Source organism: Penaeus vannamei, chromosome 15 (assembly GCF_042767895.1).
Source record: "Penaeus vannamei isolate JL-2024 chromosome 15, ASM4276789v1, whole genome shotgun sequence".
NCBI lineage: Eukaryota > Metazoa > Arthropoda > Malacostraca > Decapoda > Penaeidae > Penaeus > Penaeus vannamei.
This window is the reverse complement of record NC_091563.1, coordinates 12,494,275-12,519,274: the sequence shown is the minus strand read 5'-3', so window position 1 is coordinate 12,519,274 and position 25,000 is coordinate 12,494,275. Positions and strand designations below refer to the sequence as shown.

The 25,000-nt window shown below is 35.3% G+C and overlaps 1 protein-coding gene across 1 annotated transcript in view; it reads left to right on the top strand.

Moving 5' to 3' along the window:
* ctrip (E3 ubiquitin-protein ligase ctrip) overlaps window positions 1-25,000 on the top strand; it is a gene marked incomplete in the record, with an annotated part of 72,048 nt that overhangs the window by 46,829 nt on the left and 219 nt on the right. Inside the window, 23 exon segments of the mRNA XM_070130439.1 lie at window positions 171-386; window positions 517-704; window positions 951-1,139; window positions 1,254-1,415; window positions 1,568-1,693; window positions 1,910-2,080; window positions 2,902-3,114; window positions 3,339-3,509; window positions 3,627-3,824; window positions 4,162-4,642; window positions 4,819-5,024; window positions 6,299-6,490; window positions 6,734-7,015; window positions 7,388-7,588; window positions 7,943-8,134; window positions 8,997-9,205; window positions 9,311-9,414; window positions 9,626-9,923; window positions 10,247-10,775; window positions 19,034-19,225; window positions 19,452-19,598; window positions 20,137-20,452; window positions 20,828-25,000. The exon segment at window positions 20,828-25,000 is cut by the window's right edge and continues 219 nt beyond it. Of these exon segments, the coding sequence (XP_069986540.1) occupies window positions 171-386; window positions 517-704; window positions 951-1,139; window positions 1,254-1,415; window positions 1,568-1,693; window positions 1,910-2,080; window positions 2,902-3,114; window positions 3,339-3,509; window positions 3,627-3,824; window positions 4,162-4,642; window positions 4,819-5,024; window positions 6,299-6,490; window positions 6,734-7,015; window positions 7,388-7,588; window positions 7,943-8,134; window positions 8,997-9,205; window positions 9,311-9,414; window positions 9,626-9,923; window positions 10,247-10,775; window positions 19,034-19,225; window positions 19,452-19,598; window positions 20,137-20,452; window positions 20,828-21,024 (5,180 nt within the window).

The following is a 25,000-nucleotide window of genomic DNA, read 5'->3' as shown; positions in this document are numbered from 1 at the left end:
TGTAGATTTTTTTTTTTTTTTTTTTTTTTTTTTTTTTTTTTTTTTTTTTTTTTTTTTTATGAATTAGCAGGTGTAGTGTGTCTCAGACTTGAGAGTTGAAAAAGCCAGTTGTTCTGTGCTTTGAAAATAGCTGAGTTAATGTTCTTCATTTAATTGCAATTCTTTGATAGCCATTGGTGGAGGTAGTAGCAGTGGAGCCAGTGGTGGGGGCCTAGCCAGCAGTATAGGAGGACTCATGGGTGCACCCACAGACAGTGAGAGTGAGGAAAGTGAGATGGGACGGCTAGAGGCTCTTCTAGCATCACGTGGACTCTCTCCCAGCCTCTTTGGAGCTTTGGGTCCTAGGATGCAACACATTCTCCACCGTTCAGTCTCATCTTCCATAAGTAAGTTTGGTTTCTATTGGTTAGAAATGGAAATTTACATAGAATCTTAGTGTATAGAAAAAAATAACTTCAGATCCCTATTACTCCAAAATTCGATGGTAAATGTTTTCTTGCTTCTCTTTGTCAAAAGGCTCCAAAGCACAGCAGTTGCTTGTTGGTCTTCAGGCAACTGGGGATGAAAGTGAACAGCTTCAAGCAGTGATAGAAATGTGTCAGTTGTTAGTGATGGGCAATGAGGATACATTGGCTGGATTCCCAATAAAACAGGTGACACCAGCACTCATCAATTTGCTCAATATGGATCACAACTTTGACATGGTAAGTAGAAAAAGTAGTGAAATTTATTACTTTGCTATATTCTTGATATGACATTTCAAGTGTTTTTTCACTGATATATGTTCTGTAGATCACACCATTGATTATAAGTTAATAGATATTTTCTTTCTTGTCTTTATTTTTTATTGGAAGAGTAGAATATATAAAAGGCAATTAACTCTTTAACTCTTTACTCTGCCGAGATACCTCTATTTATGTGGATTTTCTGATGTTCTCCTTTATTTTTAGATGAATCATGCTTGTAGAGCATTGACTTACATGATGGAAGCTCTGCCTAGATCATCTGCTGTTGTTGTGGATGCTGTTCCTGTGTTCCTGGAGAAGCTGCAAGTCATACAGTGTATGGATGTTGCAGAGCAATCATTAACTGCCCTTGACATGCTGTCTCGCAAACATTCAAAAGCAATATTGCAGGCAGTAAGTAAATATAGCATAAACTGAATTATTTATTTACATTCCTTTCTGATTAGTGATTTAAGAATGAAAGAATAGAGCTATTTCTTATTTCCTCACTTACTTTTTTCTTACCAGCATGGGGTATCAGCATGCCTCATGTACATAGACTTCTTCTCAACGGGTGCCCAGCGAGCAGCACTAAGCATCACGGCCAATTGTTGCCAGAACCTAACGGCTGATGAATTCCATTTTATTGCTGATTCTCTCCAGTTACTCTCTTCCAGACTCACATCACAGGTGATGTTATGTGATGTTTATATATTACCTGGTATTTTGCTTGAGTTTTTTTTTTTTTTTTTTTTTTTTTAGTTTAGTTTGTTAATATACAAAGTTTTGTTAGTTTTTGACTGCTGCATATGATTAATATAATGTATTCTCTACTTTTCCAGGGTGACAAAAAGTGTGTGGAGAGTGTCTGTCTGGCTTACAGTCGACTGGTAGATTGCTTCCAGAATGACCCAAATAGATTACAGGAAATTGCTGGTCATGGCCTTCTTTCCAATATTCAGCAATTAGTAAGGGATTTAGAATTTATTTTCAAATTCATTAAAGGTTTTTTGTTTCATGAAAGATTTTGTCCATTTTTCCTATTTTTGTGATTTCCTTTTTGAGATTTTCAAGATGAGCCCTCGGTAAATATATTCTATTGATAGAACCTATTTTGCTTATAGATATTCTTCATATACACTTGAAAGTAAAGATTTGAAACTGACTAATGATTTTTTTGACAGCTGGTGATGTCGCCACCAGTTTTAAGCAGTGGGACATTCATCATGGTGATGCGCATGCTATCTCTTATGTGCAATAACTGTCCTGAACTTGCGGTGCAACTACTGAAGAACAACATAGCACATACATTATGCTACCTTTTAACAAACTCAACTGAACCTCCTGGAGAGCAAGTAAGAATGAATGGTGTACTATTTAATTTCTGTTGTTTAGTGGACCATTTCTTGAAGCTTCCTGACATACATAAAGCCCAAGAAAACCCCTGAAGACCATAACTCCCCCTCCTCCCCCATCCTTATCCTGTAGTAACAAATAACTTTGATTTAAATAATTTAAATTTCAAATTTAGTCTTTCATTGTTTGAAGAGCTTGATTTTACACATCAAGAAATGTGCATCACAGTCTGGTGTGTTAAGTAGTTAATTAACATTGGAGCATCAGTGATGTAAAGTTTCCCTTGTATGTAATGGGAAAAACAAACAAAGATATGTACATAATACTCACACTGTGTAATAAACCATCTATATAATTTATATAGTAATAAAACTAATAAAGGTTTGGTTTCATTTGAGCATATGAAGTATATATATGAATTACATTGTGAAAAACAAAGTAATGTCTTTAGTTGAGCTATGCAGGGAGACAACTGTATGAAGGGAGAGAAATGTGTCCTTTGGGAATGGTTAAGGTATGGTAGGTATAGTAGTCCTTGATGGCATGGAAGGGATTTAAGGGGAGGATATGTAGAAGCCAACAATACAAGGTGGGCTCATTGGGATAGAATGAGGTATTAGGAAGGGGGGGGCGCGTTGTGGCTTTCAGGCTTGCAGAATGCCAAGAATACTAGTTTACCTTCACTAAGTCCCATTCACACTGAAATAAAGGCAGAAAAACAAGCCACTAGGGAAATGCCTTGGCTGACTGCAATTTACCAACTTTATGTACTTGACTGAAGTGACTTGTACTTAAGGGCAAAAAATTTGTATATTTTCAGGTTGAGTTGGTGTCCAGAAGCCCACAGGAGCTGTACGAGATTACTTGCTTGATTGGAGAGCTGATGCCAATGCTTCCCTCTGATGGTATCTTTGCAATTGATGGAGCTTTACAACGTCCATCAGGATGCGCTCAAGACACAGTAATGTGGCAGTGGCAGGATGATAGGGCAACATGGCAGAACTATTCCACTAGTGATTCTAGAATTATTGAGGTAGAATATGGTATAATGAGTATTTAGTCACTATAAAGAGTAATACCTTTTTTATTACTACAAGTATATCAGTAGATCTAAAGCATACTGTACATAAGGCAATTAAAAGTTCTGAATATAGAAAATATCTCTTATGTAAAATAGTTTTTAAAGAGAAGAAGCATGGGTAAATAAAAAAGAGGAAAAAAACATTAACATAGGAATATTTTATTTTTCTTAATCAGCTTGCACACCAGTCTGGAGAAGATGAGATCAGTCTTTGCATACAAAGCCGAGCTTACACAATAGACTTTCATTCAATGCAGCAGATTAATGACAACTCTGGCACGATGAGATCTGTTCAGCGGCGCATGATGCCGGTTGGGTTAGCTGGGACTGTTATAGCAGCAACTCAGGTTAGTGTTCTTTTTATTATTACTCTCAGATTTATGGTGAAATAAAAAGTATGATATATAAGAAAGTAAAGAAGCTGGAATTCAATACTTTACCATATATTCAATTTCTTTTTACAGGCCACGGATGCAAGAGCAAAGTGCCTGCAGGAAGATTCGGATTTAGCATCCAATCTCATTCGTTCATTGTTTAGTTTATTGTATGAAGTCTACAGTTCCTCAGCAGGTCCAGCAGTGCGCTACAAATGTCTGCGGGCATTGCTCAGGATGGTGCAGTTTTCAAGCCCTGAGCTTTTGCAACAAGTTTTAAAAAGTCAGGTAAGATGATTTTCTTTTTGAGTGGAAAGTTAAAGTATGCCTTAGAATTTGAAAGAGAGATTTTTCTTGATATTTTTTATTTGAAGTTTAAGAAAAATATTATTTCTGGTTTAGGGAGGTTCTATTGAAGGATTTGATGATGATTCATTATGCAGAAATAGAATAGAAGAATTTTGATGGATAAATCAAATTTCTAGTTTAATATCAGAATTATCTAACATATGGAGGTATTCTTCTGAAAACATGTAAACACGACTGTTGCATAATGAATAACTGTATTTTTCACATTAGAATAAAGTATGTTTTTAACCTAATTTCATGGGTTATTATCTTTCAGAGTGTATCATCCCACCTAGCCACTATGTTGTCATCGCACGACTTAAAGATTATTGTTGGAGCTATTCAGATGGCTGAGATCCTTATGCAGAAGTTACCTGAAATTTTTGCAATTTACTTTAGAAGAGAAGGTGTAATGCACCAGATTAAGCGACTCTGTGACCCAGATGCGACTTTAGGTCCTCCTCCTGCAAAATGGAGCAGTCCTGAACTCTCCCTAGGGCCTGGCCGTGGAGGGACACCCAGCTCAGCCAGTCCACTTCTGACTGGACGACCATTCAACGGTAATTGTTTAGACTCGACCCCATCTCTTCCAACCCCACCAAGTCAGGATGAAGATAAATTGCAGAGCCCATCCCAGCTGCGTCTAGCTGATGTGCTCAAGCGGAAACGAGCAACTCGTATTCGAACTGGAAACTGGAGAAAGAGCAGGCAAGAGGAATCACCTGCATCATCATCATTTAGTGAATTCTTCATGAAAAGTGAGTTGACTTTTATATATATACCTTACAGTGATTATCTGCAATATGTATAGTGGTGGTGTGAATGTAGTGATGAACAGCTTAGATATAATACCAGGGAAAACTGCATATAGAAGGAACCATGGCTTCAGTTAGTTTAGATGGTATTGTCTAATTCCTTTTCCTCTGGATTCTAGATGCTGGCTTAGGTGGAGGACGAGAGAGCTGGAGAGGCATGGGGAGTCGGACCAAACTAGTGGCAGGCACCAACAGTGGCAGTAGTAGTAGTGGAGGTGGTGGGGGAAGCAGTAAATCCTCTTTCCTTGCCAATTTCAATCCATCACGTTGGGGGAGGTGCAGTTCTGCCACATCAACACCAACCCATGAATCTCCTTCAGGAAAGGTAGCCCATTTGCAGCTTTTATAAAGAAAAATGTGTATATACAGTTATAGTTCCTATTTAGAAAGATGGAGGAAAGCAATAATATATTTTATGTAGAAACTTATACACCCTCCATGAAAGTTCCAGTCCTTGTCAGTAAGGGTTATAGGAGTCTATTTAGCATTATTTAGTATTCAAGTTATGATTTACAAGTCATTGCCCATGATGTTAAGAAAATGAATATGAGGGCATGGGCGTCGAAAGGTGTTCACAGACCTATATATATATATAATAGAGTGAGCGAGTGAGTGAGTCTGAGAACAGCTTTAGATGCACATGCCCTCATTTTAAAAAGCTACTCCAAAGGTTTTATTTACTTAGATGTTATCAAATCAATAATTGCATGAGGCATTGTACTTCATTGGGTGTAAGCAATTGTTATAGTAAAAACTTTCTTTATTATTAACTCCTATGACTTGAATGATGTGACCATCACGTAATAAAAAAATTGAGCTTGAGGGGCGGGTGATGTGAACATACCAGGGTGACAAGAACTTGCTGTTGAGAGCGTTTCAGCTGAAGGCCAGGGTGTGACAGTATAGACTCGCTATCCCTGGATCATTAGACTCATGTGGCATTTAGAAAGGGGCTATATTCTCCTTGATAAGCAATTGAGGCATGTATTGTCCATGAGCCATGACTGGAAAAGCCCTGGTACCAGGGAGGATGCCATGGCTGGTTGTACTACAGAAAATTGAATGTTCCTCAAAAAAATTTTGAATGATGCCAATAACAATGTTACTTATTATTTTTCTTGCACTGAGTTATGGACTACCTAGAGAGATGATTTGGATTCAGTGCAAGGAAAGCAGTCTATTATCATCTGGATAAAGCAAATTAAATAATATATGTGGATATTAGTAAATGGCAAAAAAACTAAAAATACATGTGTAAAAAGAGAAAAAAAACTTGCAAAGGGGAGGCACAGAGTCTTGGCACCATGCACGAGTGCATTTGCTCCTGGCCTACAAGCAGCAAATCTGTCAGATCAGTTGCTCATGTAAGCCTAATGCTTGTATTTTGAGTCATGTGATTTTCGAGAAGTACCCAAACTCAAGGGGGTTAATAAAGATAGATTTAAGAAAAGAATAAATATTTTGGAAGATTGTAATTATCCAAATCCTGTAACTTGGTACTGAAAATAAGGTTTAGATTTTATGAATAGTGTTTGTTTCCAATATTTGTGTCTTTATATTTTTGTTTGTACATCCTACATGATTATTTCTGCTCCATAGGACAAACTAGTTGGTAATAGTGTGAGCAACAGTAGCAGTAGCAGTAACAAGGAAGTGGTTCGTGTCTGGGTGAGGGAACAAGCACAGCGTCTCAACCAAGAGTACTTCTCCACAGAGCTTCAGGGAGCCACACACCCTGCACTTAGTGTCCTAAATAGACTTATAGCAGCCATACAACAATTGGAACAAGATGTATGTAAAGAGGGCACTTATTGTTTATTATTGTTATTATTATATGAATTTCCCTTGTTGATTTGTTATATTGATTTCGAAATTTATGTATTTTATCGAAATTCTTGGAGGAGTATTTGTAAAAGTCAAGAAATTCGGTTGTAGTTCATTTATGCACAAATTAGTTCTTTCTTTAAATTAGTGTGTAGGAGTGAGAAATTCAGTATTGGATTTGCATTATACTTATGTTTGTACATCTTCCAGCCAAACTGTGCTGTTATAGCACTGAGGGAAATCAGCAGAATTGTGACTGATAGTGATATCAGTCCCTTTGAGGTGATACATTCTGGGCTGGTGTGCTGCCTCTTGTCCTACCTCACAGCATCTGAAAATTCTACTATGTCCCTAACGCAAGATGGAAGTTTAATGGCAGCCATTGGAGGCACAGGCAACAGCACAGAGAATGGGAGCCTTACGTCTGTCAGTATAAGCACACCGCGGGACACCCGACTCAGGAATTTCCTTCACGTCTTCCTTGGTTGCCCAGTAGGTATCACAATGGAGTTCTTGTGTATGTAGAAGATATTTTGTAATGGTTCCCCCTCATCGACTCTGTACCTTGTTATTTCATTTTTTTTTTATAGGATGAAGTTGTAGTTAACAAGTGTGATGATGATAGAGGACACACATTTGGTAGTTTGGTGATAAGCAAATTCATTAAACTTTCCTATTCAAACATGTTATATCTCTCTGGTTATCAATAACCTCTCAAATGTATCTTTGCTTTGATAATACACACATGAAAAATGTATAACAAAAGATATAAATAAATATGATATATGAAAACTCAGTAGATATTAAAATGTATTGATATTTAATAAGTTGACTTTATATCCTTACTAAATGTTTTATTTTCAGTTGGACCCATTAAGCCTGGGCAATGTGGACACCAGTCATATTGCATTGTTCAGTGCCCTTGTGACAAAGCTCAATGGGTGTGTCAACCAGTTGGAACAGTTTCCTGTGAAGGTCCATGATCTCCCAGGAACTGCTCTTTCAGGGGTTGGGAGAGGAGGCTCAACCTCTGCCATCAAATTTTTCAACACGCACCAACTGAAGGTACTGAATTGAAAGAAGTAGATATACATCATCTTTGTCCTTTGCACATGTTGTACTCTTCCTCTTTGTTTCTGACATCATTATCACTATCGTCAATTGTGATGACCATTATTATTAACATCCAGTTCTGTCTCTTCCTGATCTATTCCCTCTTTTTTCTTTTCATCTTCCCCATCCTCATCCATTTCTTCTTCCAATTCCTCATCCCTATTATCATCCTCATTCTGATTCACCATTACCTTCTCTTTACTGTCTCACTTCTTCATCAGTTCTACATCAGTTATTGAATCTGTATCAGTTGATTATGCAAAAATGAACAGTGAACATCTACTAAATATTACCTCACTTTGACAGTGTAACCTTCAACGCCATCCAGACTGCACGAGACTGAAGCAGTGGCGAGGTGGGCCAGTAAAGGTTGACCCTCTGGCTCTTGTACAGGCTATTGAACGTTATTTAGTTATCAGAGGTTATGGTCGACTCAGGGATGAAGACGATGACAACTCCGATGATGACAATTCTGATGAGGACATAGATGATACACTGGTGTGTATTGGTTGTGATTGTTACTGTACATTATATTTATTTGTTTAGATTTAATAATTTTGATTTTTAATTGTTCATCATGCTATATGTAAAAGCTTTGAACCCCCTAATGGTAAAGTATGAGTATTTGTAGTCAGAATTCTTTGGATCTTATGCCTAATTTTTGTAGTGTTAGGTAACCATGTTAATGACATTCACTAATCTGGCCATTGCAGCAAATTAATCGATACAGTTTGTCTTACATGGGAACTGAATAAAGATGTTACACTGAGTGGCCTAATATATAGTGTAATAAATTGTAAAGTATTGGTTATGAAGGTGATTTATCAATCATGAATGGAGTATATTGAAAATTTGTAATGTTGCTTTGCCATATATAGGAAAGCATTTTTACACTGTAATAGGAAGGAAGTTAGCTTAGGAACATGATTAACTTTATAAATATGTTGCAACATTTTTAATGGTTTTTAATATTGTGGATGCTTTTAGTCAAATTTGCCCTTTGGATTTTGAACTTTCCTCAGTATATGCTCTCAGATGACAAGCCCCTGGCAACAACCCCTTGGCTGCAGCCGGTTGTTGAACTTGGAATCCATACATTTCAGGCGAGAAGCCTATTCATTACTTGAGTTTTTGAGTTTGTTTGTTCAAGTCATGTACAGATTACCTCTCAAAGAAAGATTTCAAGAAATGCAGTAATTATAGGAAAACTTGTGCTTTACATTCACAGTTTGTATAAAAATTTCTTAGTTTGATAAGCAAGAGCAGGATTAGATTTTCAGAGATATTGCTAATGGAAGTTAGGAAAATTTATTTTACAGAAAATAAAACAAGAATAACACTTGATTAATTATTCACACAGGCTGCAGTATCTGTCAACCAGAGCTCTTCAAGTCATAAACTCCAGTTTGTCATTGGTGATCACGTCTTGCCGTACAATATGACCGTTTACCAAGCTATTAGACAGTTCTCCTCACCATCTGATGCTAGTGCCTCAGAAGCAGACACTGATACAGAAACCCCCATCTCACATTCAGCCATTTGGCTTCAAACCCATACAATTTATTATAGGCAAGTTACTTATGTATTTTCTAATCTTTTTATTATTATACAATGCCATATCCTTGATTACAGATTTTCTGCATATAGTTCATAAATTGTTTTTATAACCATCAGACCTGTACAAGAGGAGGAGCAAAGTCGAAGTTCAGGAGGAAGGAAGGGCAAGGCTGGAGGGTCAAAACCCAGCCCAAAGAAAAAAGCAGATGCCCATGTTGGAGGTTAATAAAGCTTGATATATTTATCATCATTGTTTGGTTTATATATTTATGTTTATAGATAGTTTTTTGTTTCTAATATTATTTATGTGTCTTCATGAAAGTTTTTTGTCTGTAATCTTCACTTCATTCCTAGTTTCTCACAGCTGTGAGAAATATTGACATATAAGATTTTATTATTAACATGCTTATTGATACATCTCGCACTTTTCAGATGGTAGTATTGTGGGAGGAAACAATAGTGTTCTGGACCAGTACCTGACTGCTAGCCTACCAGCCAGTGTGACTGTAAGTGACCCGAGCTTAGAAGTGCTGGCATTGTTGCGAGTTCTCCACGCTCTCAACCGCCATTATGGTGCCCTCTACCCCCCAGCCACTTACCCGTCCCCACTACCAACTGCTGAGTTCACAAACCTGAAACTGACAGCCAAAGCAAATCGGCAGTTGCAGGATCCTCTGGTGATAATGACTGGCAATGTACCACCGTGGTTGCCTCAGATTGCTTATGCATGGTAAGTATTCCTTTTAAATTTGTCAGAATGTTTTGCATTTCTCACAGGTTAGAAACAAATTTCTGATTTTTGTTGAAGGTATGCATTTTTTTTTTTTCTTTTTTTTTCTTTTTCTTCTTCTATTCCTCATCTATTACCCTCCCCATTATGGAAGCTAATTTGTAGAGTTTTGATAACATGGGTAATCAAAATATTACAGTGTTCCCATTTTGTTTGGATTAAAAGTAGGTACTTAAATTTTGGGATTTTATTTGTTTTTGTTGTAATGCTAAAGGTTCATTCACAGTTTGTTTCTAATAATTCTCTCTTCTTTGCTTTTACAGTCCTTTCCTGTTTCCCTTTGAGACTCGACAATTACTGTTTTATGCAGTGTCCTTTGATCGGGACCGAGCTTTACAACGACTTATGGACTCTTCTCCTGAGCTCAACTCTGTGGATAGTAGTGAAAGAGTAACCCCAAGACTTGAAAGACGTAAGAGAACTGTCTCTCGTGATGATATTCTCAAGCAGGCAGAGGCTGTGATTAGTGAACTGGCTTCTTCAAGGGCCATGCTAGAAATTCAGTATGAAAATGAAGTTGGTACAGGCCTAGGACCTACTTTAGAATTTTACGCTCTTGTATCCAAAGAACTCCAGAAAGCTGATCTAGAGCTTTGGCGGGGTGAAACAGTGACAGTGGAAGAAAGAACTGAAGAAAATAGAGGAAAGGCAGTGAAATACGTGAATGCCAGTCAAGGCTTGTATCCAATGCCTGTACCGAGAAACATGAAATCTGCCCAAATGACTAAGTTAAGAGCAAAGTTCAGATTTCTTGGAAAGTTCATGGCTAAAGCTGTTATGGATTCCAGAATGGTAAGTAAAAATGTCTTTGTTCAATGTTGAAGTGGTTCTACTTAAAAGTAATGAATGAAGCCTGAGAATTTTTTGGTACAAGTGTCTTGTGTATTGATAAGACTACATATGATACCAGTTTGACTTGGATGTAGGTGATGTAAATATTTAATGAATATTTTTAGGCATGCATGTATGTTTGATGGTGTGATTTAGTGTGTGTTCATGCATTGCATTGTTGTGTATGGTATGATTTATGGTGTAGTATTTGTGTGGGTGTATGTACATGCATGTGCATTCATTTCACACTTATCATAAAGTTAAAATTACACATAAGACCAAATTTTAAGGGCACACTGAGGAATGAGTTTATCAGAAGCTATAGATATGGTGGGACAGTATATGCATGTCAGTGTCAGTTTCTGTGACACCTATCTATTTAGTAGATGGCAGAAAAGGGGAAACCACATCAGATTCAACGTAATATGGTTGCCAAATGCAATGCTGGGTAGTAGTTGATAACAGTGGCCAAATGTGTATGCATTGCTTGAATTACAACACCACAAGGATATCTTTAAAAGCTCTCTTAAGTGGACCATATGGTCTTTTTTCAACGTTTTTCACCCATCTTGCCGAAATTGAGTTGAATGCATTTCCAAGGAGTTTCAGGCCCCCAGATTCTCCCCTGAAAATTTCAAGGCCTCTGTTTTTTAGGTGGCAGCGGCCCTTTTCAATGTCAGCCGAAGTACTAATTTTTTTCACATTACCTTAGTAAATTGACAATTCTGACATAATGATTAGAGATAATAAGAAAATTAGATTATTTTCTAAAAGCTTATTAAATTTCACGTAAGATGAGACCAACCTTAATTTTTTCGGAATAATTTTTTTAAAATGGTAACCATCCAAAAAACGACAAAAAAATGTTTTCATACAGATAAATAAACATATGCCGCTTATATAGAATATTTTAGTTTCTTTGTTTTCATCATACATAGTTTGATCACTGAGCAACATATATTGAAAATGACCCCCCCCCCCCAATGGGTGGTAGGAGTGCCAAATGATCCGGATCAGCTCCAGAATTTTATGAAATATTAGTTAGGCTAGGACACACCTCAGGTATAAAATTTTATTAAAATCTGTCCTTAACTTTTTGAGTTAGAAAAAAAACAAAAAACAAACCATGGTCTGCATCACCACCAAAGTGCATTTGGCATCTAAGTTAGGTTAACTCCCTGGATCCAAGTGCAATGGTTATTTAAGTGGCCAGCATCCCAGGTGTGTGATGCGTACGCTGGGTGCGTGCGAACACCAATGAGACAAAATACTGTACCTCCCCTTTGAGAAGTTTTGTGAAAACTTTTTTAGCTTTATCGCCATTTTCCAATGTCTATATTTGTCTTTTGATTTGCTTTTTCCAGATGGTAATTGCTTATTTTGCTTGCACAGACTCTATATCATCTCTCTATGTAATAAATAGCTCAGTGCATGAAAAAAAAAATATATATGGAACATTTGGTTATTTGTATCATATCTCAATTTTTTGTAATTTTCAATTTTCCGCAATACAACCTGCGCCGCCAGTCACAGCAGCCAGGAATACGGTGCACAGCATGGAAATGGAATCCCCCCCGGAGCCGGCGCCCCCTTAGTCACTGTTTACACACGTTACATTCCACATTCATTTATCAATGGGAATAATGCTAAAGCCCCTTCTAAGCACCAAATAAGTCAATCACACTCCAAGAAGTTTGTGTACTCATGGCAAATCTTTTCCGTCACCCTGGTCTTCACTCTTGACACTTTGTTCACGTCATCTGGATCCAAGGGGTTAAAACACACCTTTGGTAAAAATCTCATAAAAATGTGTTTGTAACTTTTAGAAGTATCAGAAATCACAAACAGACAAACAAAAAACAAACAAGCAAATAATCAACAAACAAACACTGAAACAGAAGTGACAATATAGATAAACAAAAGGTCATGGGATACACGAAAATGATTTATATATCCTTACATACAACGGATCCGTGGGTGAAATCACTAGTGCGGCACGGCCCATTATCCCCAGGTCAGGCTGAGAACAGGACGCGTATGATACCCATCTGACTGGAGAACGATCATTTTTTCAACCAGTATTATATGATGTAAAACCCCATAAGAGTAACAACAATAGGTAAATAATAGATAATCATATCATATACACAATTATCTCATACATGATTTCATATTTAGAATGTAAAAAAAAAAGTAAATGGAATAAGACCGCAATGTTTGGGTCCTTCACATTTCTACACATAGCACACACATTTTCTGTCTGAATTTAACGTATTATAGCTCATTTTGTAGCTGGATAGTAGATCTATTACATGCCCCCTCCCCCCAATAGATAGATAGATAAATAAATAAAAAGATTGACTTCTAAAAATTGGCTTCTGCATATCATAGTGGAAAGGTTGTTCTATTCAGACTTGAAATCAGATTGGCCACATGATTTATTTTCGATTTTAGAGAGATTTTTAAAAATGGTCATTGTAGGCCAATAAATACCCCAGATCACTGCAACCCTACATCACAATACGTAATATTTGGAGAAAGTGTTACATGCTGGCAATGTCCACAAGACTTCGGAATGCAGGTAAATGATAGAGGATTGTGATATAGAGAGACTTTTCTTACACCTTACTTTGTTGGTACCAAGGTTTTCATGGAAAGATGAAAACAAAAAATGCCAATATCTCGAAACACCACCTTTGTACACGCAAAGCTTGTAGCAGACGCAATTTTAGTCCAAAATAAAAGTATTATGGCCCATTTTGTAGTTGAATGATAAATCTAGTGCTTGTATGAAATTGGTTTTTGCTGTTTTTTCCTGTGCTTCTTATAAAAACAACAAATGTGTAAAAAAAATATATATATATATATATAAAAATAATAAAAGAAAAAAAAAATCCCAAGTCAATCACTTAGAGAAAAAAAAGTTGTAATCGAAAAAAATATTTCATACAAGCACTAGATCTAGGATGGATCTGTTCAGAAATCACATCAGAATGCCTGTGTAATTTTTTTCTGGATTTTACATATTTTTTGCACTTTGTCAATTTTCAAAATGAGAACTTCGCAATTTTTTGTTCTTTTGACAGTAGTTAAAAAACTGTCTGGCCAATTAAAAAAACAAAAACACAGGGATCAGGCAGGGGTCTAAAAATAAGGGTCTGAATTTCTTCAAAATCACCAAGAAAAGTAGAAAATTCGAAGAAAAAAAAATAGATGGTCCTCTTTCCTAAGAACTCATATATGCCATAGCCAAAAGCATAGAGAGTGTTAAATATATTTGACCAGTGCTGGATGCTGATGAGCCTCAGATTAGAAAGTGATGTGTCCTTTAACTCTATCATGACGGGCCCAAAATTTTCTGTAATTATTTTACAACAGTTTAATCTTTCTGACAGGGTTTGTGCTGTGTACAGCCGGCCTACGTGCTCACTGAGCGATTGAGTTATGATGCATACACACATAATACATGATCATGTCATGACAGCTTTAGCCATACCCGTCACAGATGGGTTAATGATTAATGTCCTATGCAAGAGAGAGACAATTGAGAATAGTTCCCTCCATTGATGTATGTGGTAAATATTTTAGGATGGACATAATTAGTTCAAAGATATTATAAGTCCAATTTAGTATTGTATTTTCTGCCCATGGCAAAACGGATAAGAAAAAGGAAGCAGAAAGTCATATCATCGTATACCCCCCACCCCCCTAGCAGTGTGCGCTGCATTCCGATTTAGTCTCATGGAATCAAGGTTTTCATCAGATATAGCCTACTACTCTCTTAGAAAATATGATAAAGAAGGCAGGGCAAATAAGAATATGTAGAGTGAGATCTTGGTAGATTTGTATAATTTGTAGGCAGTGTTGCCCAACCACAGTATGTAGACTACTACATCATCACAGTAATGTCATGGAAAGGTAACTAATGTGATGGAAACAAATTTTGTTTGACGTACAAAACTAACACATAATTTATATTAAGTTATATACAAATAAAGTGCATTATGTGATATTTTCACTCATGAATTTTGTAGGTGGCATTCACCATATCTTCAGAAAAATATTTTTTATGCTTTTGAAATAATTTGATGTTTATTAAAATTTGTGTTGTATGACCCATGTCCTCAGAGTGCATATTATCAGGGCATTGTCATTATAAAACAGAAGAAATATAAATAATTTATTTTGTGCTTTAAATACTGTTTGACCATCATTTAGTATTTAATAGAATCCTAGACTTTTAAATGAACTTTTTTCCCATGAAAGTACTGGTGACTTTCAGTTGTTGGAGACCAAGTTGGAGGTATGAGAGCAGTTAAACAATACTGTAAGGAAATAGTGATAGAAAGTAGCATTTTGAGGGGTGGGAAAAATATTTGCTTAGTTTTCCATAGAATTCAAAGCCCACAATTCTCTCTTCAGGCTTTGGCTTTTTTTTTCCATTGTAGCATTTAGACATCCTGTAAGTTTTCAGTGATACAAATTGGGTATTCTTACATTGTTATATGGGGTATCAGACAGGCTGAACATGAATTTGATGCATAAAAATATTGCAGTGCTAAAGTTTGTTTTCAAGGTTTGAAGTTCATTTCTAAGCACGATCTTCAAAAGTTTAAGGTGAAACATTTAGCTTATTGGGAAAAAGCATGAATGGCAATATGTTGTCTTTGTTCATCATAATTCAGCAAAGAATTTTATTTATATATATCTTATGCTGTTCAGTATTTAGGTACATTTTGCTTTTAGTTCTCTTATATATAGTAGGTTACACTTTCAAACACATATTCCACTACTTGTATTAAGAAGTAGAATGGTGATTTTATGTGTGTGAGTGTGAATGTGAGAGAGTGAGTGAGTGAGTGAGTGAGTTAATGTGCGTATATATGTACGTACACATGCATGTGCAAAATAACTGTAAGATGAAATATTAGGTAACACCCCCCCCACACACACATATACACACACAAAATAGAAAATAAAAAGTGTAATACAAGTTTATCACTTCAAAATGATTATTACAAATATATATATATATTTTATATTTGTATTGGTTTTACAAATATTGTACACTTAACCCAATTAACTGGGTAACGTTTCTGTCCTGTCATGGAAAAATCTGGGTCGAGGGCCGGGTGATGTGACCATGCCATCATCAGACAAAATTGCTGTGGGCTGCTAACTTGCTGTCATGAGTGAAGGCCAGGGTAATAGAAAAGACTCACCAAGAGTGCACAAACCTCTTTGTGTGTGATTAGACTCATTTGTCGTTTAGAAGGGGGCTTTTGCATTATCAATAAACGAGTGTGGAATGTAATGTACGTAAGTTGTGAGTTATCTCTATATAGTTATTTACTATATAGAGATATGATACGGAGTCTGGGCAGGGAAAATAATATATTACTTTCTGTATAAAGCAAATCAAAAGACAAATTTGGATGTTGAAAAATGGCAAAAAAAAAAAAAACTATAAAAAAGTTTAAAGAAAATAACTTTGCATAGGGCAAGCACACTCTAGTCACTACTCACAAGTGTTTGCACATGCCCGGCCTGCGTGCTGCATGCCAAGGATAGCAGCCACTGCCCGTGTTTTTAGCCATGTTATTACTGTTATACAACCAGAAGTAACAGGTTAATTCACACGCACACAAACAAGCAAATAGTTTTTTGCACGTATATGTCCAGATCTTCCCCTTGCCGATTATGTAGCTAGAATATCCTCGTATCAACCTCAGTAATTATGAGATATGATGATGTGGGCATGAAGTGGAGTTTAAGGTTTATGTGACCTCAGACATTACAGAATATTATAATTAGTGATTTTAAGTTTTAGACCTTGGTGCTGGGACTGGATGACATACATACTGCATTCACAGTGATTTTAGTTTATTGATTGCGCTTAGAGGTTTCTGTACAAGTAGTCACCAAGAAGTCAGTTACTAATCTTACTTATCTTTTTTATCTTTTATGACTACTAGTATTTTGATGGACTATAATATAATGTCATTTATAATGATAATAATAACAGTATGAAGTTTGATTGCTTGTGTTGAAAAAAGGGTTAGTTATTTGAAAAAGATAAATTTGTAGTTCTGAGCTTCTGTGTATTATTGAGGAAACCAAGAGGGCCCATACTGTATTTACAAAGCATTGGCATCAAATAAAGGGGGGATATAACGAAAACAAAGAGAATATACAATATGTTAAAAGTTGTTTGGCTTTTCTATTTTATTTAATTCTTTTAGAGTTATCTGCTGTGGCTGACATTCTTCTCAGTGTTTTTTTTTTTTTTTTTTTTTTTTTTTTTTTTTTTTTTTTTTCATTCAGAAAAAGATGTATTGCACATATTTAGTTATAACATGAGTCAGACTAATGTGTAGAATAGGTATTGTAAGATTGTATTTTGCTTAGGTGGGGAAATGTTAACAAATATAGGTTATTACTTATTACTGTTTTGTGTTTTGTCCATACATTATTTCACAGAAAATGTGCTTAGTCTCATGCAATTGGTCTGTTTAAGTTGTATTGAATGGCACTGTTACTTTTTTCATCTTTGGCTTCTGTTCCATGCATGAGGACATCAGTAACAGGCACTGAAAAATTACTTTTTCTAACTTAAATAAAAAAATATTTAAAGTGATTAGCTATGCTATTGATAGGAGCCTAGGACAAAGTAGGCACTGTATAATTAAATATTATGTATAATAAGTGTGTGATAATGATAAACAGTTTCTTTCTTTCTTTCTTTCTTTCTTTCTTCTTCTTCAAAAAAAGAAAAAACCCTTTTTGATTTTTAATTTTAATTATAAATAAAAATGATATATGCCTGTGTAAAACAGATCCCATAGAGATATGTAAGATAGGATATAAGGGAGAGAGAAGCATGAATGAAAGTGATAGCAGGATCACCAATGTAAAACAACTGGTGTCCACTCCCATTGCCATGATCCCATAATCCTGGAACATGTGACAGACATGAGAGATAGACCTATTCCACTATATATGAGAGAGTGAGCAAGCAACCAGTAAAGTACCTTGTCCATCTGTATGGAGAAAGACTAATGCACATTATGAAAATATGAAGTAATTAGAGACTTAGAGGATGCCAAGGAAATAGAGACTTGGAAGGATTTCGAAGTGTACATGCCATATATTAGGACAATTCGTATTTCATACTGATGCTGTACATTCACAAGGAGAAAAGAGGCCAGGTCTATGATAGGAGGCACTTGTATGGTTGGTTCAGGAAGACAAGAAAGTGCTAAGGCAGTGGGGGAATGGCATGTTTGCAGGAGGGTGTATGTAACTATTATATGTTAGGAGAATTCTTGTTTTATAGTTACTTTTTTCTTTCACAAGAAGAAAAAGTGGTGGGAACAAAACCAGGGTCCACTTGTATGTTTAACTCAGGGAGGGGCACAAGAAGATGGGATAATGAAGGGGTTTAGGTAGAATGAAGCTGGAAGAAACTTCTGTTGACAGTAAAAAAATAGCCTGACTGGTTTTGAGATACACAGATCAGACATTTTCTCTGAAAATATTGAAAATATTCAGACTTTAACCCATAACCTATGACATCGTAGGATGAACAGTTTGTACCTATGACTTGCATTATATGATGTGAAGGCTATTTTTAAACATGGCAGCCTATTTTTTGCTCCCATTTATCTTGAAAAGATGTTTGGCATCTCTAACAACTTCACTACACCAACAAAAAAATTACAAACTAGTATTTGCTTTTTCTATACTTTCCATGCAATAAAAATTATTTTTGAGAACCTTTTTTTTTTTTTTTTCTAATGCTGATAATTGTGCACCACAGGTATGACCAACAGAACGCTATTTCGCAGTTTACAGGTTAAAAGTGTCTTCATATATCCATATCTTATAAATGTGTAGCTTCCATTTTTTATGCAGTTTTTCTCCAGTGTTTATTTCACATTTTAAAGGTGAAATTGCAGTACTTATTTGGTCAACATTGTATATTTAATTCCATAGGTAAATTTTACTGTAGAACATTATATTGTTACACGACATTGGTAAGGGTTTTTATGAGATTTTGGCCCCTTACTACATTAGTATTACCAAATATTTGCAGTGTTAAGACCTAGGCATCTTGGTCAATCACAGGCTTCATTTAACAGCTAAATACTATTACAAGATAGATTTTGATGAGGGACTGTGGGCAGTACAAGATTTTGCTTATTCATTTTAATTTTCAGCTGGATCTTGGTCTTCATGAATGTGTGTACAAGTGGCTCCTTGCTGAAGAATGGTCTCTGGGTCTTGGTGATGTTGTTTCCTTAGATCCAACGTTGGGCCAGACCCTCACACGCCTTCATGCTACAGTTTTACAAAAGAAACGTATAGAAGCTCAGGCTGAACAGGAAGGAATCTCAGGGGCTGAGTTACAAGTGAGTACTATGCTTAGACCAGTATGATGATGACTTTTCTTTCTTTTTCACTTTTATTTATTTTGTCTTTTTCTTTTGCCTGTATATCTTCTTAACTCTTCTTCCCCTTCTTCATCTCATCCCCACATTTCTTTCCTTGGGTATGTAGAAACTGAATGAATGAGAAAATAATTCCAAAATGCATGAAAAGTTTCACTTGCTGAAATATTTTGTTTGTTCCTTCCAGGCTCGTCTCGAAACCCTGACTGTAGATGGATGTAGTGTGGAAGACCTTGCGCTGACCTTCACATTACCTGGCTATCCTAACATTGAGTTCCGAAAGGGTGGCTCAGACATTGCTGTCACTGTACATAACCTTGATCAGTACCTACAGGTAAGATTTTTTTTCAATTTTATGGAACAAAAATTATATTTATTTCCATTTTATGGTATGTAATACAAAAAACTTCAGAAATTTAGTTTTAGTTATGCTTTATATTGCATGTAAAGAGAAATATGAAATTTGATAAATATTTTCTTTTTTATGGACTCTTTAAGTATATTGAAGATATATTGTTCAATGAAGGTAGATGATTTCATGAAAGTTGAAGGAAATGATTTTATATTTATTAGAATTAAAAAGTATAAAGAACTCTATTGCTCTTATTCATTATTTGAATAAATAAATAAAATCTATATTATTATTATTATTGTTATTATGATTTATTGTATTCAGATCTGAAAGGGCCTGAAACGTATGAAATAACACATTTCTCAATTCTTTTTCATTCCATTGATTTACAGTCCTTTTTCTTCTCTCCATGAATTTGATACAGTATTTAAAGCTATCTAAAAGAAATGGGAGGTATTCTGTGCATGCCAATGTATTTGTATTCACATGCATCTCTGTTAAAGTTAAAATTTGGTTCCAGCTTGTTATTGAGTGGTTGGTCCGAGAAGGAGTCAGAAGGCAGATGGAGGCTCTACGTGAAGGGTTTGAGTGTGTCTTTCCCCTGACTCAGCTCCGAGTCTTCTATCCTGAAGAGCTTGAGCAACTGTTCTGTGGCTCCTCGGATGCCTCGAAGTGGGACATGAAGCAACTTGCTGAATGTTGCCGTCCAGATCATGGATATACGCACAACTCTAGGGCGGTTAAGTTCTTGCTGCAGATTATTGCAGACTACACACCAGCTCAGCAGAGATCCTTCTTACAGTTTGTTACAGGTTCACCAAGGCTGCCTGTTGGAGGTTAGTTAGTTTTTTTTTTTTTTTTTTTTTTTTTTTTTTTTTTTTTTTTTTTTTTTTCCCAAATATTAAGAAAAGTGTAATGTAAATAAGATACTAATTTTGATGATGTTATAACAAGAGGCAGTTGTAAATGTACCTAGATTTAAGTTATGTATCATTGTAGAATTTAGATAAAATGCTTAGTTGCTCCTAGTTGGGGGAAGGAGGACGAGTCCAGAGGAAACAAGTAGGAATTCTCAGATAATATTTGAAATTCTTTTAATCACTTATGATGTGTATGTAAATGTTGTTGATACAGGTTTGCTATGGTTATAATAGCTCTCTAAATAAGTTTTTACAAGAAATTGATGTTATTTTTCTTTTCTTTTTTTACAGGTTTCAGAAGTCTATCTCCAGCACTTACCATTGTAAGGAAAACTTTTGAAGCAGGAGAAAACCCTGACGATTTCTTACCTTCGGTGATGACCTGCGTTAACTACCTGAAACTACCAGACTACTCCAGTATTGATATTATGAGTGCCAAATTGGAGATAGCGGCCAGAGAGGGCCAGCACAGCTTCCACCTCTCATAGGAAGTTTTTGGACCGGCAGATGATGCTCAACCCACCAATTTTTGGGCTTCACATTGTGATATTCTATGATTTTTATTTTATTTTTTATTTTTTTGTGAATTATTACCTTGTTTATTTGTTTTTTGTTTTGTATTTGTTTTTTTTTTATGTATTTGGTGCATTGTGTCCAACATCAATTCATCCTTAAGGTAGAGAGTGACAAGAAGAGTCAAAGCTGGTGTGAATATGCTTTTAAGCTCTTGGAACGAATGCCGAAAGGCAAGCATTTACAGTACTGAAAAAAGAAGCATGGGAGTGACAACTAATTCTCATTTGTGATTTATATAGCATTCCTGGGGATGTATTCTTTATTGTGCCTGGTGACAGTTTCTCAAGGTATCTCCATCTCATGGCCCAAGCCTCAACTCTACAGTTATAATTTATTATGTGAATATGTAGACCAATAGTTAAACTAAATCAATGCTGGGTGTTCAGTGATAAAATCTCAGCTTGTCCTAGATATATGTATGTGAAAATTGAAGAGTTAATTGTTTGATCACAACTACCATTTATTATTCTGGACACTTTAAAAAGACATTAGAGAAGGAGTTTACTGTATTTGTGGAAAGTGAACTGTGATATCCCCATTTTTCAATTTTCCACAAGCAGCTTGGCTTCAGACAGCTGGTTTTGGTTTCAGCTACGTAGTGATTGTGATGTTGGGCACGCTGGAGAACTAGGATCCAAGCACTTTTTTTATGGAAGATTTCAGGCCGTGGATTTTCATCCGTTTGTGTGTATTCAGATGAAGACATAATCTCACAGAGCATTAAGATGATAAATGATCTCGTCATTGTTTCCATTTGAAGAATGTCGTGTTTGTTTTCTTGTTTTTATGGCCCACGTTTTATTGGTATGTTGTTAAGGTGTGGGTCGTTGGTAGGATATAATTTAATTTTTTGTACATATGATTTACTCATTTTAAATGAGACCAAAAGGCAATTTAGTTTGGTTAGTGGACAATGACAAAGTAACCATCTGAGGATTATTTGTGGGGGATCTCTCTCAGTAACATTGCTTATAAATGTCAATCCTAGTCATTTGAAAGATAGCATCACAGTGGACCCAAATGTATTGCAGTAAAAGCTTTTGTGAAACAGATTCAGCAAGGCCAAGATGCAATTTTTTCTGTAATTGTAGATTTAATACTTGAGAAAAAATTATTTTCAATCCTTTACAAAATGTATTCATTTTTCTGGGATATTATTTGATTACCATGCTCCTCTGAGAATTTTGTATAAAGCTTTGATTTATTTTCTCCTGTCAGAACTGCAGGTCAGTTAAAAATGGAAGAGTGGGCATTAACTGATTTACAGGCAAGAATTAGTGGTGGGAGTGTACCATGAGCTACAGTGAAATACTGCATATAATATGCTGTCACTGCATTCAGTAACTTGATTAAGGAGGAGGACTTGCCCAAACTTTGGTAGGTTATTAGTAATGTTCCCGATTTATATTTTGGTGATACCAGATATGATTATGGGTTATGATTTCTCAGATAAGCATTGACAGCAGATGTGAATGAATTTTTGAGAGCTCTTGATGCCTTATGGATGAAAGGAGCATGGTTACAAAAGAAAAAAAGAAAAAAAAAAAAAAAGATATGCATAGCAACCACAAACCTTTTGTCAGCAGTGTTGCAATGGTGTCAGACACACCTATTTTATTTGTTATCACTTAAACCATCTGCAGTATTGAGTCCATCTTGATTTGCTGTTACTTTTGGGTATTCTTTTGTTACGTGAGACCTGCTGGATTGGCCGTAAAAACAATTGCTCTCAAAGTTTTTTTTTTTTTTTTTTTTTTTTTTTTTTTTTTTATTGTTAAATGAATACTTTTATTTATTTGTAGTATCTTTTTTTTTCTCTCTCTTTTTTTGGCAGTCTGCATCACAGGTGTTGAACCATGAGCTTTTTTCTTCTTTGTCTTCTTCTTATTCCTTCTTTATGTGTGGAGGAAAGACAGGGTGATTTGTATACCTGAATTGAGCATAACTTGGTTCAGTAATTATGAGTTCTGATGACTTCCTCGGCACAGACTTTTGGGTCATTGGTTTTTGCGTGAACATTGGTATTACATTGATGCCCATGCTTTTGCACCTGTCATTCTGAACTGGCCATACATTGATGCTCCCGGCATGTCCATTATATATATCTTTTGAGTACATGTCATGTTTATCAGTGCCTACCTTAAATTGATGTATATTGTAAGTATATAAAGAAATCACATAACTGTAATACACAGTACATAATAGTTTTTACAGAAAACAAATGTGATAATGTAATCAGTACCCAAGAACATGTCGCTATGAATGTGTAAGCGAAGTTTTTGTATTTGCCTTGTGAACCTCAGTTTATTATGGTAGTAACTTTTGTGATAGTAATTTTTTTAGTCACTTTCTTTTTGTGTGTCATTGAGTATTAAATTCAGCACATGTGGAAGTTTTTAAATCAACCTTGGCCTACCATTTTTGTTTTTCCTTTTTCAAGAATTATCAGGTAAAAACTACTTATGATTTTTTGTTCTATTTTCCCCCCCAATGAAATGTGATGTATTACTTTTCAGTGATTTTAGCACATAATTTCATATCTTTATGAAATGCTTTAAACTGTGAAAGTGTGTATTGCAGTGAAATAAAGAAAATATTAGTGAAAAAAAGAATAAGCATAGGCTAATTTTTTAATCTAAACTTTCCCAAGACATTATGCATATGAGAACCATTGGGACTTGGTGTAAGATATATAATACAATTAGAAACAACAGGCTTTGTGTTGATAAAGGCCGACAGAGAATTTAAACATCCAAGCAAATTGAAATGTTGAATTTAAATGCCTAGAAGAGATATTACATCAACAAGAAACTGAAAAGCAGTTTCATCTTAAAAAGGTCTTGAAATATTAATTATTGTTCTATAGATCTGATAATGGGAAAACTGAAACATAGTATTTTTAAAATTTCTTGAGATGAGGTATGGAATTCAAGGTTAAAGTATATTTTGAAGAGTTATATAATCATATGAGGTAATTTCAAATTAGATGATAGTTACTTATAGTTTCAGTTATGGAGAGAGTAATATGAAGCTGGAATTATATTGATAAAACAATGAAAATGGAGTGAATAGATATATCACACACTGTGAAAAAAGATACATAAGAGACCACAATGGATTCTTGAACAAAAGACTTGCTAATAAATTCTTAGAAACCTAACAATACATCAGTATGCTAAGCTTGAAAACTTACTCTATGCTGAGGATGTGAAGGGTATCCATTGTTGATTACATGGTACATGAATTTGTTTCTATATGTTTTGTTATGGGCTTGTGGATGTTTGTTGAATTAAATATGATTGAGTTTGACAAAAAAAAAGCAAATTTACAAAACCAACACCTGTTCCTATTGTGTAAACTTATTCTGATTCTACCAATGCAATTTCACAAGAAAATATTTTTAAAATCCTTAGGTTTATTAACAGTGTTTATCTGTGTAAAGTACAGAATTACCATAGTGATGGAGTATGCTTGAATGTAAACTGTTGCAAAAAACAAACAAACAAAAAAGAACTATGTGATGCAATGTCCATTTGACATCCTTTTCCTGTGTATGTACCTAAAATGTGAAAACTATTATGACTCCAATTCATATTGGCAACATTTTTGTCAATTATAATGAAATATTTATTGTATATAATTATAACTCCAAAAAACAGGATCTGTATGATATAAAGGGTTTAAGCACTGCTTAAAATGTGCATCGTATATCATTCTTGTTTTGCTTGCGAAAAAATTGAAGACTTAACTTGATTTTTTATTGATGAAACAGTTACAATAATATGAAAGTACAATAGTATAAAGGATTTTTTTTCATTTGTGGGAGTAAGGAGACCCATTCTAGTTTCTTTTTTTTTTTCTTTCTTTCTTAAAATGCAAGAAAAAAAA